This window comes from Lontra canadensis, unplaced genomic scaffold, assembly GCF_010015895.1.
Source record: "Lontra canadensis isolate GAN:19392208 unplaced genomic scaffold, GSC_riverotter_1.0 scaffold8, whole genome shotgun sequence".
Lineage (NCBI taxonomy): Eukaryota > Metazoa > Chordata > Mammalia > Carnivora > Mustelidae > Lontra > Lontra canadensis.
This window is the reverse complement of record NW_022631002.1, coordinates 32,446,557-32,462,034: the sequence shown is the minus strand read 5'-3', so window position 1 is coordinate 32,462,034 and position 15,478 is coordinate 32,446,557. Positions and strand designations below refer to the sequence as shown.

The window sequence follows — 15,478 nt, the reverse complement described above, 5'->3', positions numbered from 1 at the left end:
GTGGTCCAAAACATCTAGGACTTTTTTTTTTTTTTTAAGATTTTATTTATTTATTTATTTATTTATTTGACATGGAGATAGAGAGATCACAAGTAGGCAGAGAAGCCGGCAGAGAGAGAGGGGGAAGAAGGCTCCGTTCTGAGCAGAGAGCCCGATGTAGGGCTCATTCCCAGGACTCCGAGATCACGACCTGAGCTGAAGGCAGAGGCCCAACCTACTGAGCCACCCAGGCGCCCCAAATGTCTCTGACTTTTAATGTTTCCGTCTGCTTTCTACATTTTTTCCCTACTGTCCTTTGGTGTAAGGCTATAGGCTATGACTGCTGCTTATTCACCACTTCATATGTACTATGGCAGTGGGAAGCAAATACACGTTCGCTCATTCAGTCAACACCAATAAGCAGCTATCCCAGCAGTCCCTGCTCTGTATCAAGCAGGCGGCAAGCTGGACACTAGGGCTGTCATGGGGACCAGCTTAAGAGACTGGTGTGTGTACCCAGACCTACAGGGGCACCCACACTGGCTTCATCTACAGCACCCAGACTCCAACCAAACACAATCAGCCATGAGTGCTGGGTGGAGCTAGTCTTCTCAGGCTGCAAAGTTTCTCAGATAATTGGTACCAGCAATTTGCTGGTTCTAAAACCCAAAGCAGGAGACATACAAGCTGCGTAGTTAAATGTGCATCTCCCTTGGCCCAAGACTTCAAAAACCAGCAGGGATGTGGCCTGGGAATCTGCATTTTATCGGGCTCTTCGACTGATTCTTAGGCATCCCTAAGCTTGAGAAGCAAGCCACAGTGGAGTCTGGGGGCCTAACTCCATTTTTCTGGGAGTAACAAGGCTGAGTAAGGGCTGCAAAGTCGGTAAGTAAAAACTTGTCTAAAAACAAAAGTTCAGGGGCGCCTGGGTGGCTCAGTTGGTTAAGCAGCTGCCTTCGGCTCAGGTCATGATCCCAGCGTCCTGGGATCGAGTCCCGCATCGGGCTCCTTGCTCGGCGGGGAGCCTGCTTCTCCCTCTGCCTCTGCCTGCCATTCTGTCTGCCTGTGCTCTCTCTCTCTCTCTCTGACAAATAAATAAAATCTTTAAAAAAAAAAAAAAAAAAAACCCCAAAAGTTCAGGGGGAAAAAAAAATACAAACATCTAACAGTAACTGTTTTGGTGACTGAAGAGGTAAAATGCGGAGTATACAATTAAATTTACAGACTATCCTCAAACATGTAAAAATTAAGAAGTTAGTTTGTGGGGCGCCTGGGTGGCTCAGGCGATAAGCCTCTGCCTTCGGCTCAGGTTATGATCTCAGGGTCCTGGGATCGAGCCCCGCACTGGGCACCCTGTCAGCGGGAAGTCTGTTTCTCCCTCTCCAACTCCCCCTGCCTGTGCTCCATCTTACTGTGTGTGTGTGTGTGTGTGTGTGTGTGTGTGTGTGTGTGTGTGTGAGAAATAAATAAATAAAAATCTTATTGAAAAAAAAAAGAGAGAAGTTGGTTTGCAAGTTTCTCTAGCAACATAATAAAGAGCATTAAGAGCATGTACCAAGAAATGCTCAAGAGTGGGCTTACAGAAGATTTGCACTTTTTTTAAGGTAACGAATGTTACCTTACCAAATGTTACCTTACCAAAACTTAAATGAATGTTATACATTTCAGTATTGTTTGAAAAATTAAAAAGTATTTACTATACTTCTTAAGCATCTATATTCCAAAATAAAAAATTTAAAGAACGTGTTACTTCTGCTCTTAGAAGACTGAAAAAAATGTCATTTTGTAAGTTATATAAACTAAAAGTAAAATCAGCAACAACTGCTAAAATTAAATTTTTTTAAAGATTGTATTTATTTATTTATTTGACATAGAGAAAGATCACAAATAAGCAGAGAGGCAGTCGGGGCGGCGGGGGGGGAGCAGGCTCCCCACCAAGCAGAGAACCCAATGTGGGATTCAATCCTAGGACCCTGAGATCATGACCTGAGCTGAAGGCAGAGGCTTTAACCCACTGAGCCACCCAGGCGCCTCTAAAATTAAATCTTGACATCTTCATCTAATTTTGCTATTTTACCCTGGGAACACGTAAAAACCAATACACGTATTTAAAAAATATTTCACTTTACCTTTTAGCTACCGAAGATCTTCCATATTGTCTTCTGTGAAGCCTGGCAGATGAAGACATCTTAAGTCCTAGGAAAATAAATTGAGGATTTTTTTAGGATTAAATCAGAAAACCATTTTACAATCAATAGCAGTGTGAAACATTCACAAGCAGCAGTGCTTGCTTCCAACCTCCACCCATAACAACTCTTCAAGCAAACACAATAATGAAGACCAGCTTAATCACAACCCTAAAATACCCTCCCAACTCTATTTCTCAGCTAAAGAAAAAGTCGAAGTCAACACATCATCTAGGGAAGTTACAAGGGGCACTGGCAAAAATGCTCACAGATTGGAGGAAAGGAAAAGAACTAAGTATGATTTAAAATGCACAGTGGCAAGGTGAAATAAACAAATGAAACAAACTTGATCTCACTGATTTCAGTTCCACTTTGGTGTCCTGTCTTCCTTTAGAACCAGTGATGCTTGACAAGGAGACATGGCAAAGGCAAACGACCACAAAACACACAGTCCAGGTTTGGAGCCAGAAAGGATAGTTTTCTTTTCCTTAATGAACTGATTTGTGCATTACCTACACTGAAAAGATGCTGAGATGTCTATGACTAAAGAGAGAACAAATAAACCATTAAAATAAGGAGAAAAAGGGCGCCTGGGTGGCTCAGTGGGTTAAAGCCTCTGCCTTCGGCTCAGGTCATGATCCCAGGGTCCTGGGATTAAGCTCCACATCGGACTCTCTGCTCGGCAGGGAGCCTGCTTCCTCCTCTCTCTCTGCCTGACTCCTTGTGATCGCTGTCAAATAAATAAATAAAATCTTTAAAAATAAATAAATAAATAAAATAAAATAAGGAGAAAAAGAAGCACCAAAATAACGAACTTTTCTATTATTTTTTTAAAGATTTATTTGAGGGAGAGCACACATGTGCACGCGCACGCAGACATGCGCGCAGGCGCACACAAGCGCGGTGAGGGGGAGGGGCACAGAGAGATTCCCAAGCCGACTTCACCTCAAGCACGGAAGCCTGATGTGGGGCTCCATGGCACATGAGATTAAGAGTCAGCTGCTCAAATGTCTGTGCCACCGAGGTAACCCTCCATTATTTTAAATGATATAATTCACACACCATAAAATTCACCCTTTTAAAGTTAAATTTTATGGTGTTTTTTAGTACCTTCACAAAGTTGTGCAACCATCACCACTTCTGAAATTCCAGAACATTCTCAGCATTCTCCCTCCACCAAAAAAAATTCCAACAGCAGTCACTCTCTATACTCTCCTCCTCCCAGCCTCTGGTAACCAATCATGAACTTCCAGTCTTTTCGGAATTATGTTATTTCAGACTGTGATATATATGGAATGTCCTCTTTTCTGTCTGGCTTCTTTCATATAGCATGCTTTGGGTTGTTGTAGGATGCATCAGTATTTGTTCCTTTTATGGCTAAATACTATTCCACTGTTTGGATATACCCTTGTTCATCCATTCACCAGTGGAGGGTCCTTCGGGTTGCTTCCATTTTTGGGTTATTATGAACAATGCTGCTATGAACATATGTGTAACAGATTTTTGTGTGAACACATATTCAATCTCTTGGGTACGCACTTAGGAGTGGAACTGCTGGGTGATAGGGTAATTATGTTTAACTTTTTGAGGAACAGCCAGACTGTTGGCCACATATGCTGTACTATTTTATTTTACATTTACATCAGTAATACCGTACATGAGAGTTTCAATTTCTCCCCAACCTTGCCAACACCTGACATCAACCTTAAACAGGAAGACATTCTGTGCGGATCATAAGCACGAGCATGACAGCTACTCTCAACACAACTGCAGGCCCCCAGCTTCCACAAGTACTCTTTCTTACACGGACTTGATCTAACAGGCTGAGGAAAGCCCTGTAACCTCCTTCTCCTCTACTCTCCCTCAATCACGCTATCCCACCACACAGAAGACAGACCAACTGCCCACAACCCAGAATCTCACTTGATCCAGTGGATTACCCCAGTGTAAAAACTTCAGAATGAGATTAAAGTAAGTGGAGAAGGCAGAACAATGCAAATAATTTCAACAAGACATACTGAAGGAAACGAGAGTCTTATTTCATCCAATTCCCAGCATGGTTCTAGCACTGTCCATCCTAGAAGACTGTAATGTTCAACATAAAGATGGACATGTTTGATTACACCATAACCAATAATCAACTAAAAACTGATCACAGACCTAAATAAAGAGTCAAAAGTATACAATTCTTAACTTTTTAAAATATTTTATTTGTCAGGGAGAGCGAGCGAGTGCACAAGGGGGGGGCCGTGGGAAGCAGAAGGAGAAGCAGGTTCCCTGCTGAGCAGGGAACCCGATGTGGGGCTTCATCTGGGGACTCCAGAATGGTGACCTGAGCTGAAAGCAGATGTTTAACCTACTGAGCCACCCAGGTGCCCCTACAAATATTTTTTTTAATGGTGTCTTTTAAGGCACAAAATTTTAAAGTTTTGATAAAAATCAACTTGTCATTTTTTTTTAAGATTTTACTTATTTGACAGAGAGAGATCACAATTAGGCAGAGAGGCAGGCAGAGGGGGAGGGGGAAGCAGACTCTCCACTGAGCAGGGAGCCCGATGCGGGACTTAATCTCAGCTGGGATCAGGACCTGAGCCTGAAGGCAGAGGCTTAACCCTCTGAGCCACCCAGTTGCTCCTAAATACATAAAATCTTAAAAAATAAAAAAAGGAAGAAAGATAATACAAAGAGGAAATCTTTAAAACAAAAATATTTGTAAATCTTGTATCTGATAAAGACCTTGTGTTCAGGACATATAAGGAACTCTTACAATTCAATAATAAAAAGAAAAATAATGCAATTTTAAAGCGAGCAAATGGGGAAGCCTGGGTGACTCAGTCGGTTGAGCTGCTGCCTTTGGCTCAGGTCCTGATCCCAGCTGGGATTAAGTCCCGCATCGGGCTCCCTGCTTGGTGGGGAGGCTGCTTCTCTCTCTGCCACTGCCTGCCACTCTGCCTGCTGGTGCGCTCTACCTCGCAGGAGCTCGCTCTCTCGCTCTCTCTCTCTGACGAATAAATAAATAAATAAATAAAATCTTTAAATAAGTAAAACGGGCAAATGATTTTTTTTATTTGATTTGATTGATTGATTTTAGAGAAATAGCACAAGAAGGGGGAGGAGCAGAGGAAAAGAATCAAGCAGAGTCCATACTGGCCATGGAGCTCAACTAGGGGGTCAATCCCAAGACCCTGAGATCATGACCTGAGCCAAAACCAAGAGTTGGACATTCAACTGACTGAGCTACCCACGTGCCCCTAAAATGGACAAAGGATTTAAGTAGACATTTCTTCAAAGAAGATGTACACATGGCACAAAACACATGAAAAGGTGATCAACATCATCAGTCATAAGTAAAGTACAAATCAAAACTACAATGATATCATACCCATAAGGATGGCCACTATCAAAAAACAGAAAATAATGTTGGTAGATGTGTAGAGGAATTGGAACCCTTACACACTGTTGGCAGACATGTAAAATGGTGCAGCCACTATAGGAAACAGAATGGCAGTTCCTCGATTAAAAATAGAATTATCGGGGGAAAGGGCGCAGGGTTTGAAACATGGCGGACGATGTGGACCAGCAACAAACCACCAACACCGTAGAAGAGCCCCTGGATCTCATCAGGCTCAGCCTGGATGAGCGAATTTATGTGAAAATGAGAAATGACAGAGAGCTTCGAGGCAGATTACATGCTTATGATCAGCATTTAAATATGATATTGGGGGGCGCCTGGGTGGCTCAGTGGTTAAAGCCTCTGCCTTCGGCTCAGGTCATGATCTCAGGGTCCTGGGATCGAGTCCCACATCAGGCTCTCTGCTCAGCGGGGAGCCTGCCTCCTCCTCCTGACTCTCTCTACCTGCCTCTCTGCCTACTTGTGATCTGTTTGTCAAATTTAAAAAAAAAAAAAAAATCTTTAATATGATATTGGGAGATGTGGAAGAAACTGTGACTACTATAGAAATTGATGAGGAAACATATGAAGAGATATATAAATCAACAAAACGAATATTCCGATGCTTTTTGTCCGGGGAGATGGTGTTGTACTAGTTGCCCCTCCATTAAGAGTTGGCTGAAACAAAGAATTTATCGTGTCTGGAATATAGGAGTTTTTGTATGATTGCCTCTTTAAATGTAGAAGACATTCAAAAAAGAAACCTGCGTAAATTTTGATATTAAGAAGTGACCAAGGATTCTTCCACTCCTGAAATAAGTTGATTTACAGATAACTCAAAAATTCTTAAGCTAACGGGCATTTTAATTTTTTTTTCCAATGCTTTCAATAAATGTGATCACCAAGATGCAGAAAAAAAAAAAAATAGAATTATCGTTATCATTCATTAATTCCACTTCTGGGTATATACCCAAAAGAACTGAAAGCAAGGTCTTGGGAGACGTTTGTACACCCATATTCATGGCAGCACAGTTCACACACAACAGCCCAAAGATGCAAGCAATCCAAGGTCCATCATTGGAAGAGTGAATGAACAAAATGTGGTATATACATAGACTGGAATAGTCACCCTTAAAAAGGAACGAAATTCTGACACACGCTACACCATGTTTGAGTCTCGAGGACATTATACCAGATGGAATAAGCCAGTTACAAAAGGCAAACATTTTATGAATCCACTTATATGGGATTATCTAGAGGAGTCAAATATATAGAAACAGAAAGCAGAATGGAGGTTGCCTGAGGTTAGGAGGAGGGAGAATAGGGAGTTGCTGTTTCATGTGCAAGAAGTTTCAGTTTTGCAAAAAGTCCCAGAGACTGGTTACACATAACGTGAACATACTTTCCACCACTGAACTGGACACACAAAAGCACCCAGGGGGCTCAGTCAGCTGAGCATCTGACTCTTGATTTTGGTTCAGAGACCCACGTGGGGCTCCACACTCAGCAGACAGTCTACTTGAGATTCTCTCTCCCTCCCCCCACGCATACACTCTCTTTCTTGATCTCTAAAAATAAATGAATGTTGGGGTGCCTGGGTGGCTCAGTGGATTAAGCCTCAGCCTTTGGGTCGGGTCATGGTCTCAGGGTCCTGGGATCGAGCCCCGCGTCGGGCTGTCTGCTCAGCAGCGAGCCTGCATCCCCCTCTCTCTGCCTGCCTCTGCCTACTTGTGATCTCTCTGTCAAATAAATAAACAAAATCTTTTAAATAAATAAATAAATAAATAAATAATAAATGAATGTCAAAATCAATAAATACATAGACAAAAAATAAAAATAAATGAATGTCTTTTTAAAAAAATGGTTACGACAGCAATTTTGTCATGTGTGTCTTACCACAATTTTTTAAAATTCATGTACCAGTGACACACATCCCATTCGTTTCAAGTGTGCCACCCAGTGACTAGTGACTCAACAAGTCTATACGTGGCACTGTACTCACCACAGTGTCGCCAGCATCTGTCACACACAGCGCTATTACAGTACCACTGGTTCTAGTCTTGGTTTTGTTTTTTTAGTTTAAATCACAAAGAGACAGCACTTCACTGACTAGGATGGGTATCACCGAAAGTGTTGGGTGAGCGGCCCTGGGAATGCAGGAGAACAAATAAAATGGCCTCCAGGCTGCCATCTTCCCCTACCCAGGACTTTCCCACCAGAAGGACATCTGTCAAGGACTCGTCACCCTGAGTAAACTAAAACCTATACCAGAAACAGAAACCAGCCACTTTGGGACTTTCCAACCCCAACCTCTAACCTTACCAAATATGGTTTTGAGCCGTAAAAGCTCACTTAACCCCTTACCTCACCGACTGTCCTCTCCTAGGAGAGTCGCAGAACCTCACCCGAGGGTGCCTTTAATAAACCTTGCCTTGTGCCTATCTCGCCTGGTGTGGTGTATCTCACCTATAAAACCTTACAAAAAGGACAAGGGCTGGTGAGGAGGTAAAGAAACTGGAACCCTCATCTATTGCTGCTGGGAATGTAAAATGGTACAGCCCCTCTGGAAAGCAGTTTAGTAGGTTCTTAAAAAGTTAAACATGAACAGCCATTCAACCCAGCTACCCAAGAGAAATGAAACACACGTCCACACTCATACTTGTGGGCGAATGATCACAGAAGCATTACTCACAAGAACCAAATGACGAAAACAATTCAAATGTCCATCAACTGGCGAACCGGTAAAAAGAAAAAAATGTGGGATATCCATGCCATGAAATACTACTCAGCAATAAAAAGGAATTAAGTACTGAGATATGCTACAACATGCATGAATCCCAAAACCAGCACACCACAGTGGAAGCCAGTCACCAAAGGTTACATATTATTGGTGGAGGAGGTCACTGAGAGGACATGACCTGTGAGCAGGATCTCAGCAACAGGAGGCTCCTTGCCCCCTTCTCTGTCCTTGGACTATGCATCCACCTCGCCATTCCTACTCCCAGAGGCTGCCCTAGAACAAAGCCTTCAGGGAGCGATGTGATGTTGAGACCATATGGACAGCACATGACTGAATGCAGGTTAAGATCTCTATAGAAACTGGTTAAGATTTGGCAGGTGGGTGTAGAGATCTACTTATCTTGCAGCTGATCACTCCCATACTGCTTTCTCCTCTCTCCCTCTGCCTGCCTCTCTGCCTACTTGTGATCTCTGTCAAATGAATAAATAAAATATTAAAAAAAAAAAGTGAACTCAGACTTCTCGGTTGGACACTGAGGATCAATTTGGCCTGATCGGTGCTTTGCCATTTAATTTCCATAAACCAAATGAGTGCAATCTACACCTCCTGGATTTTACTCAAAATAGGACTAAAACATACATATGAAAACCACAGCATAGGATGGTCATGATACCCTTTACAAGTCCTTAGAAGTATAATAAAAACATACGTTAATTGTCAATTTACAAGTGTGTAAGAAGGAGATAAATTTTTCCACCATGAGCTTGGAAGAGGGTCACCCCACAGGTCAGCCTGTCATGGGAACTAGCAAAATAAAACCTCATCCTAGAGACGAGTGGTCACCCACCCAAACACAATAGCATTCTCAACACTTAGCTAAGGGCAGGATTAGAAAGCCAACACTGAATGCAGGTAGCCTCTAGTCTGCTCCCACTCCCCCATTATGGCAGAGCCATGGCCGGAGGCATTTGCCTTGCAAAATAGGTAGCCTCAAAAAAAACCAAAAAACAAAAAAACAAAAACAAAATAGGTAGCCTCTTGGCCCCCACTGCCGCTGGGACTGGGATAAAGCTGAATTACAAAGATGACCAAAGGCAAAACAAAACCATAAACCTCAGTTTGGAGCTTTCAACATTCAATTCCTTCAAGAGTTGTTATTTTATTTATTTAAGGAATCTCTACACTCAAAAGGGGGCTCAAACTCAGGACCCCCAAGAACAGTCTCACACTTCTCCCACTGAGCCAGCCAGGCACCCTTCCTTCTAGAGTAATACTGACCTTAACTCATTTCTTTCTGGGTCACCAAACTCCCACAGAAGACCCAAACATGCCATACTTGATCAAATGCCTCTTTCAGACAGGGCACAACCCTCTTGATCACTTCCATACTCCCAGCCTAGCCAACCTTGGCCTCAGACTCCCCGACTCAGGCATGGAGCTTAGTGCAGGGGATACAGGGCAAGCAGGTAAGAACACTGTCTTGCTCTCCTGGGAATAATTTATTAATCAAGCATTACGCAATCAGAACGGTTATTAAATAATGACTGAAGCAAAATTAGAACTGTATGGTAATAGGCAGGGAAGCACAGGCACTTTAGAAATGGTGCAACAGAATGTATCTGTTCTAAACTTTTATCCATATTAACTCATCGAACCATCAAAAGATCCTATAAAGTAAGATCTATCACTACCCTATTTTGGGGATGTTTAAGTGGACACAGAGAGGTTAAGATAACTTGCCCAGGGACACACAGCTCGTCAGCGGTCCACCCACATGCACACACGCGTCCGACCGCAGAAGCCTGGTGCAATCACCAAATCCGCTGCCTCGGTAAATACTGGCAGAAAGAATGAACTGGAAACAGTCACAGCACATTAGCAAGAGCCCACCCCCAACTCCCAAGGAGGTAAAGGGAGGCCAAGGCAGGGCTAATCCAGACAGCACCAACCTGCTGCTGACGACGAGGACACGCCAAGGCGGGAAGGCAAGAGGATGCACAGGCAGGCTGTAACGGAGGCAGGGGAGGCTGCCGGGGGTTCCCGGTTCATCCCCAGGTAATGAACCAGGCCCACCTGCCCACTTCTCAACTGGAGAAACTGAGGTCCCCAAGGAGCCAGAACATAGGTTCTGAGGCACCGGCCCGCCTCCGCCTCCCCAGGCTCTCCAGTCGGGAGGTGGTTAGGGGCACAAGGACTGCAGGGAGGCAAGACCGGGGCCCCTCTGCCCTTGGTGGGACACTTACCCGGCCGGACCAAGGTGTTCTTCCAAGGTTCCCTCACTCAGCGTCCCGCGCCTTTCCTCCTCAAGCCTTTCCACTCTCACTTCTCCCTGCGCGCCTGCGCGCCTGCGGCCCCGCCCCCCCAACAGGCCCCGCCCCCCCACACCTCGCGGGCAATCGGCCCACAGCGCCCCTGCAGGCTGGGAGGTGTAGGCCCACACACTGTCTTCTTGACTGGTCTTTCTTGTTCCTTTTCCTCTGCCCTTTCCTTGCACATCCCTCCTTGCCCTTCCCTTTGCCTTTCATGTTTTTTTTTTTTTAAGATTTTTTTTTATTTATTTGACAGACAGGGATCACAAGTAGTAGGCAGAGAGGCAGACAGAGGAGGAAGCGGCTTCCCGTGGAGCAGAGAACCCGATGTGGGGCTTGATCCCAGGAACCTGGGATCATGACCTGAGCCAAAGGCAGAGGCTTTAACCCACTGAGCCACCCAGGCGCCCCTGCCTTTCATGTTTTCAATCACACAGTCGTTCTTTCACTCATTCCAACATTTAACAATTATGTATGTGCAAAAGAGACAGACAACAACAACAACCAAACAAAACAATTAAATGTGCTCCAGAAATTGCTCACTGGGGAGAATGCAGGGAAGACAAAAATCCTGTGCCCATCAGCTTACATTCTAGAAGATGACAACAAATGAGTGACTTTCTAACTTTGTTATCCCCACCCACAGATGCAACACATTTTACATCCCTTTCCAGTGTATACACACACACAAACACACACACACCCATAAAACTAAAACTCAAGTTTCACAAAGTAATACTTGATGGGCAGCTCGTCAAAAGACAACCAGAAAACTTGTGACCAAGCACATCTAACTTTGTCAGACTTCCTGCAGTAATGGAGAATTCTACATTGACAGTCTCAATAGTATCTCAGAAAGGGGGGACAAGGAAAGGAAATTTATAGGGTTGGGGGTCTGGGCTTGGGTAGTTCAAGCAGGTCTTTCAAAACAAGACCTAATAGGCAGGAAAGACGTTGCAAAGCAGGTAGAAAGATTGAATTTTAAAAGGACATTTTATTTCCTTTAGCTTATTGGCTATCAATTATTGAATTTAAAAGGCTATGGAACTTCCTCTTTAATAAAGATTTTATATATTTGTTTGACAAAGAGAGAGAGAGAACACAAACAGAAGGAGCAGCATTCAGCGGGAGAGGGAGAAGCAGGCTCCCCGCTGAGCAAGGAGCCCAGTACTCTGGGCTCATGACATAAGTCAAAGGCAGATGCTTAACCAACTGAGCCACCCACGTGCCCCCACCCTTTTTTTTTTTTTTTTAAGATGAGCCCAAGATGGGACTCAAACTCACGACTCTGAAATTAAGACCTGAGCAGAGACCAAGAATAGGTCGCCCAACCAACTGGGCCACCCAGGCACCCGATGATATATAGCTTTAATGAAAAACATCCTCTTATTTAATTTTATTTTTATTTATTTATTTGAGGGAGAGAGAGAGGGAAAGCACAAGCAGGGAAGAGGGGCAGACGGAGAAAGAGAGAGAAGCAGCTCTCCGCCAAGCAGGGAGTCAGATGTGGAATTTGATCCTAAGACCCCAGAAGTATGACCTGAGCTGAAGGCAGACGCATAACTGATTGAGCCACCCAGGTTACTCATTCTCCTAGTTTGAAAGAAATGTTAAATGTAATTTCCTTGATATTTATGTACTAAATAAATTTTAAGTTTGAATTATTTTTATCGGGGCGCCTGGGTGGCTCAGTGGGTTAGAAGCCTCTGCCTTCGGCTCAGGTCATGATCTCAGGGTCCTGGGATCGAGCCCCGCATCGGGCTCTCTGCTTGGCGGGGAGCCTGCTTCCCCCTCTCTCTCTGCCTGCCTCTCTGCCTACTTGTGATCTCTGTCTGTCAAATAAATAAATAAAATCTTTAAAAAAAAAAATTTTTTTTTAAATGAGGGGCACCTGGGTGGTTCAGTCTGTTGGGCATCTGCCTTCAGCTCAGGTCACGGTACTAGGGCCCTGGGATTGAGCCTCGTGTTGGGCTCTCTGCTTAGTGGGGAGCCTGCTTCACCCTCTCCCAGTGCCTGCCATTCCCACTGCTTACACTCTCTCTCACTCTCAAATAAATAAAATCTTTTTAAAAATTTTTTTAAATGAAATAAACTTTCTTTCTGGCAAGGAAGCCTAAATATAACTTCTCTTAACACTTTCTAGTGCCAACCTTGGGTCTCAAAGTTGGGTCCAGTCTTTCCAAATACATTTTCCTTTTCTGCAAACTATTTCATAACATGAATTAGGTTGGTGTTTGTTAGGTCTATGACTGTACCAATTTTCTTTTTTTTCTCTTTTAAAGATTTTATTTATTTATTTGACAGAGAGAGATCACAAGTAGGCAGAGAGGCAAGCAGAGAGAGAAAGGAGGAAGCAGGCTCCCTGCCAAGCAGAGAGCCCGATGGGAAACTCAATCCCAGGACGGAGATCATAACCTGAGCTGAAGGCAGAGGCTTAACCCACTGAGCCACCCAGGCGCCCTGTACTGATTTTCAAGAAGTCCTATTCCCCTGTGCTTTTGTCTCTGAAAAGGTGTTTTACCCGTTTTGTCTGGGAAATGGGGAATATTGGAAAGTGACCAGCATACAAAGCAAAATTGGAAATATGCATAGTGATCACTTTTTTTCCAAAGATTAGATACTGAATGAGCCCTTTGTAACCAGCTATAATAGCGTACCCAGAAAAAAAATGATAAAACTAAAAAAAGGTTAACATAAAAGCAATTCTTTCCATCCTTATGGTTCAGTAAATAGGCAGAGAATGCAGAGGAGCATGACTAGAATTAGCCTACGAAGATCTCAAGAGCAAAACCAGAAGACAAGGTGAGAGTTTGATTCAGAATTTGTAAAGTATTCTTCATTTCATCTACTTGGTCTGATGACCTTGGAATAGCTGTTCTTCTTCTCATGCTGCTTGCTTCTAGAGGAATCCGAGAATCTTGAGATGGCAGCCCAATTGTCAAAAGGTAATGAATCGATAACAAAAGGTGATAGATACATATACTGGAGTATTATTCAGCCTTCAAAGGGACGGAAATTCTGACACATTCTGACACATTCATGACGTGATGAACCTTGAGGACCAAATGTTAAGTGAAATCAGCTATTCACAGAAGAGTAAAATACTATTCGATTCTCCTGACATGGGGTACTTAAAGTCAAAATCATGGAGACAAAAAGCAGAATGGTGGTCACCAGGAACTGGGGGAAGGGAAGCTGAGTGTTTAATGGGTACAGTTTTAGTTTTGCAAGATGAAAAGTATTCTGGACATGGTGGTAGTATCATTACACAACTATGTAAATGCATTTAATGCACCAGAATTGTACATTTAGAAATAGTTAGAATAGGAGCAGCTGGGTGGTTCAGTCAGTTGGGCGTCTGCCTTCAACTTGGGTCATAATCCCAAAGATCCTGCGATCAAGCCCCGAGTTGGGTATACTGTTCAGCTGGGAGCCAGCTTGTCCCTCTACCTCCCCCCACCCACCCCCCACCTCATACAGTCTCTCCCTTTCTCAAGTAAATAAATAAAATCTCTGGAGCACCTGAGTAGCTCAGTGGGTTAAGTGTCCACCTTCAGCTCAGGTTTTGATCTCAGGGTCCTAGGACTGAGTCCCACATTGGACTCCTGGCTCAGCTGGGAGCCTGTTTCTCCCTCTCCCTCTACCCTTCCTCCCTGATCATGTACTCTCAATCTCTCTCTCTTTCAAATAAATAAATGAAATATTTTTCTAAATAAATAAATAAAATCTTTTTTTAAAAATAGTTAAAATAAGGGGTACTTGGGTGACTCAGTCACTTGAGCGTCTGACACCTGATTTCAGCTCAGGTCAGGATCTCAGGTCATGATCTCAGGTCCTGGGATGGAGCCCTGCCTTAGGCTCCATACTCAGTGTGGAGTCTGCTTGTCCCTCTCCCTCTGCTCCTTTCCCCACTTAAGCTCACTCCCCCGCCCCAATAAATAAATAAATAAAACTTTTTAAAAGCATTAAAATAAAAAATAGTCAAAATAGTAAATGTTGGGGTGCCTGGGTGGGTCAGTCATTAAGCTTCTGCCTTTGGGGGCACCTGGGTGCCTCAATGGGTTAGACCTCTGCTCAGGTCATGATCTCAGGGTTCTGAAATTGAGTCCCGCATTGGGCTCTCTGCTCAGCAGGGAGCCTGTTTCCCCCCCTCTTTCTGCCTGCCTCTCTGCCTACTTGTGATCTGTCAAATAAATAATAAATAATCTTAAAAAAGAAAAAAAAAAAAAACTCAAATAAAAAAAAAAAAAGTTTTACAAGAAAAAAAAAAAGAAAAAAAGCTCTGCCTTTGGCTCAGGTCGTAGATCCAGGGTCCAGGAATGGAGCCCCACATCAGGCTCCCCCTACTTGTGTTCCCTCTCGCTGTCTGTGTCAAATAAATAAATAATAAATAAATCTTTTTAAAAATAGTAAATGTTGTTCTGTTTATTTTACTATAATAAAAAATACATTTAAAAGGGCAATAAAACCCAAAAAGTATTAGAGAGTCTTTCCTTGGGGCACCTGGGTGGCTCAAGTGGGTTAAGCCTCTACCTTCGGCTCGGGTCATGATCTCGGGGTCCTGGGATCAAGCCCCACACCGGGCTCTCTGCTCACCAGGGAGCCTGCTTCCTCCTCATCTCTGCCTGCCTCTCTGCCAACTTGTGATCTCTATCAAATAAATAAATAAAATCTTAAAAAAAAAAAGAGAGTCTTTCCTTTACATCTTCAATAAATTCACCTTTCTTGCTCTTGTATCAGGGTAAGAATCTTTTTTTTTTTCCCCCAAGATTTTATTTGTCAGGGAGAGAGCGAGCACGCAAGAGCACAAGCAGGCAGAGCGGCAGGCAGAGGCAGAGAGAGCAGCAGGCTCCCTGCAGAGCAAGGAGCCCAA

The 15,478-nt window shown here is 43.6% G+C and overlaps 1 protein-coding gene and 1 pseudogene across 1 annotated transcript in view; one reads left to right on the top strand and one right to left on the bottom strand.

The window, feature by feature from the left end:
- Positions 1-15,478, bottom strand: part of LOC116865898 (nuclear receptor coactivator 5-like) — a 69,538-nt gene that overhangs the window by 32,838 nt on the left and 21,222 nt on the right. Inside the window, exon 2 of the mRNA XM_032854538.1 lies at positions 2,109-2,175. Coding sequence (XP_032710429.1) covers positions 2,109-2,167 — 59 coding nt within the window. The 5' untranslated portion in view covers positions 2,168-2,175. The remainder of the gene's footprint in view (positions 1-2,108; positions 2,176-15,478) is intronic.
- LOC116865899 lies at positions 5,706-6,446 on the top strand (annotated as a pseudogene).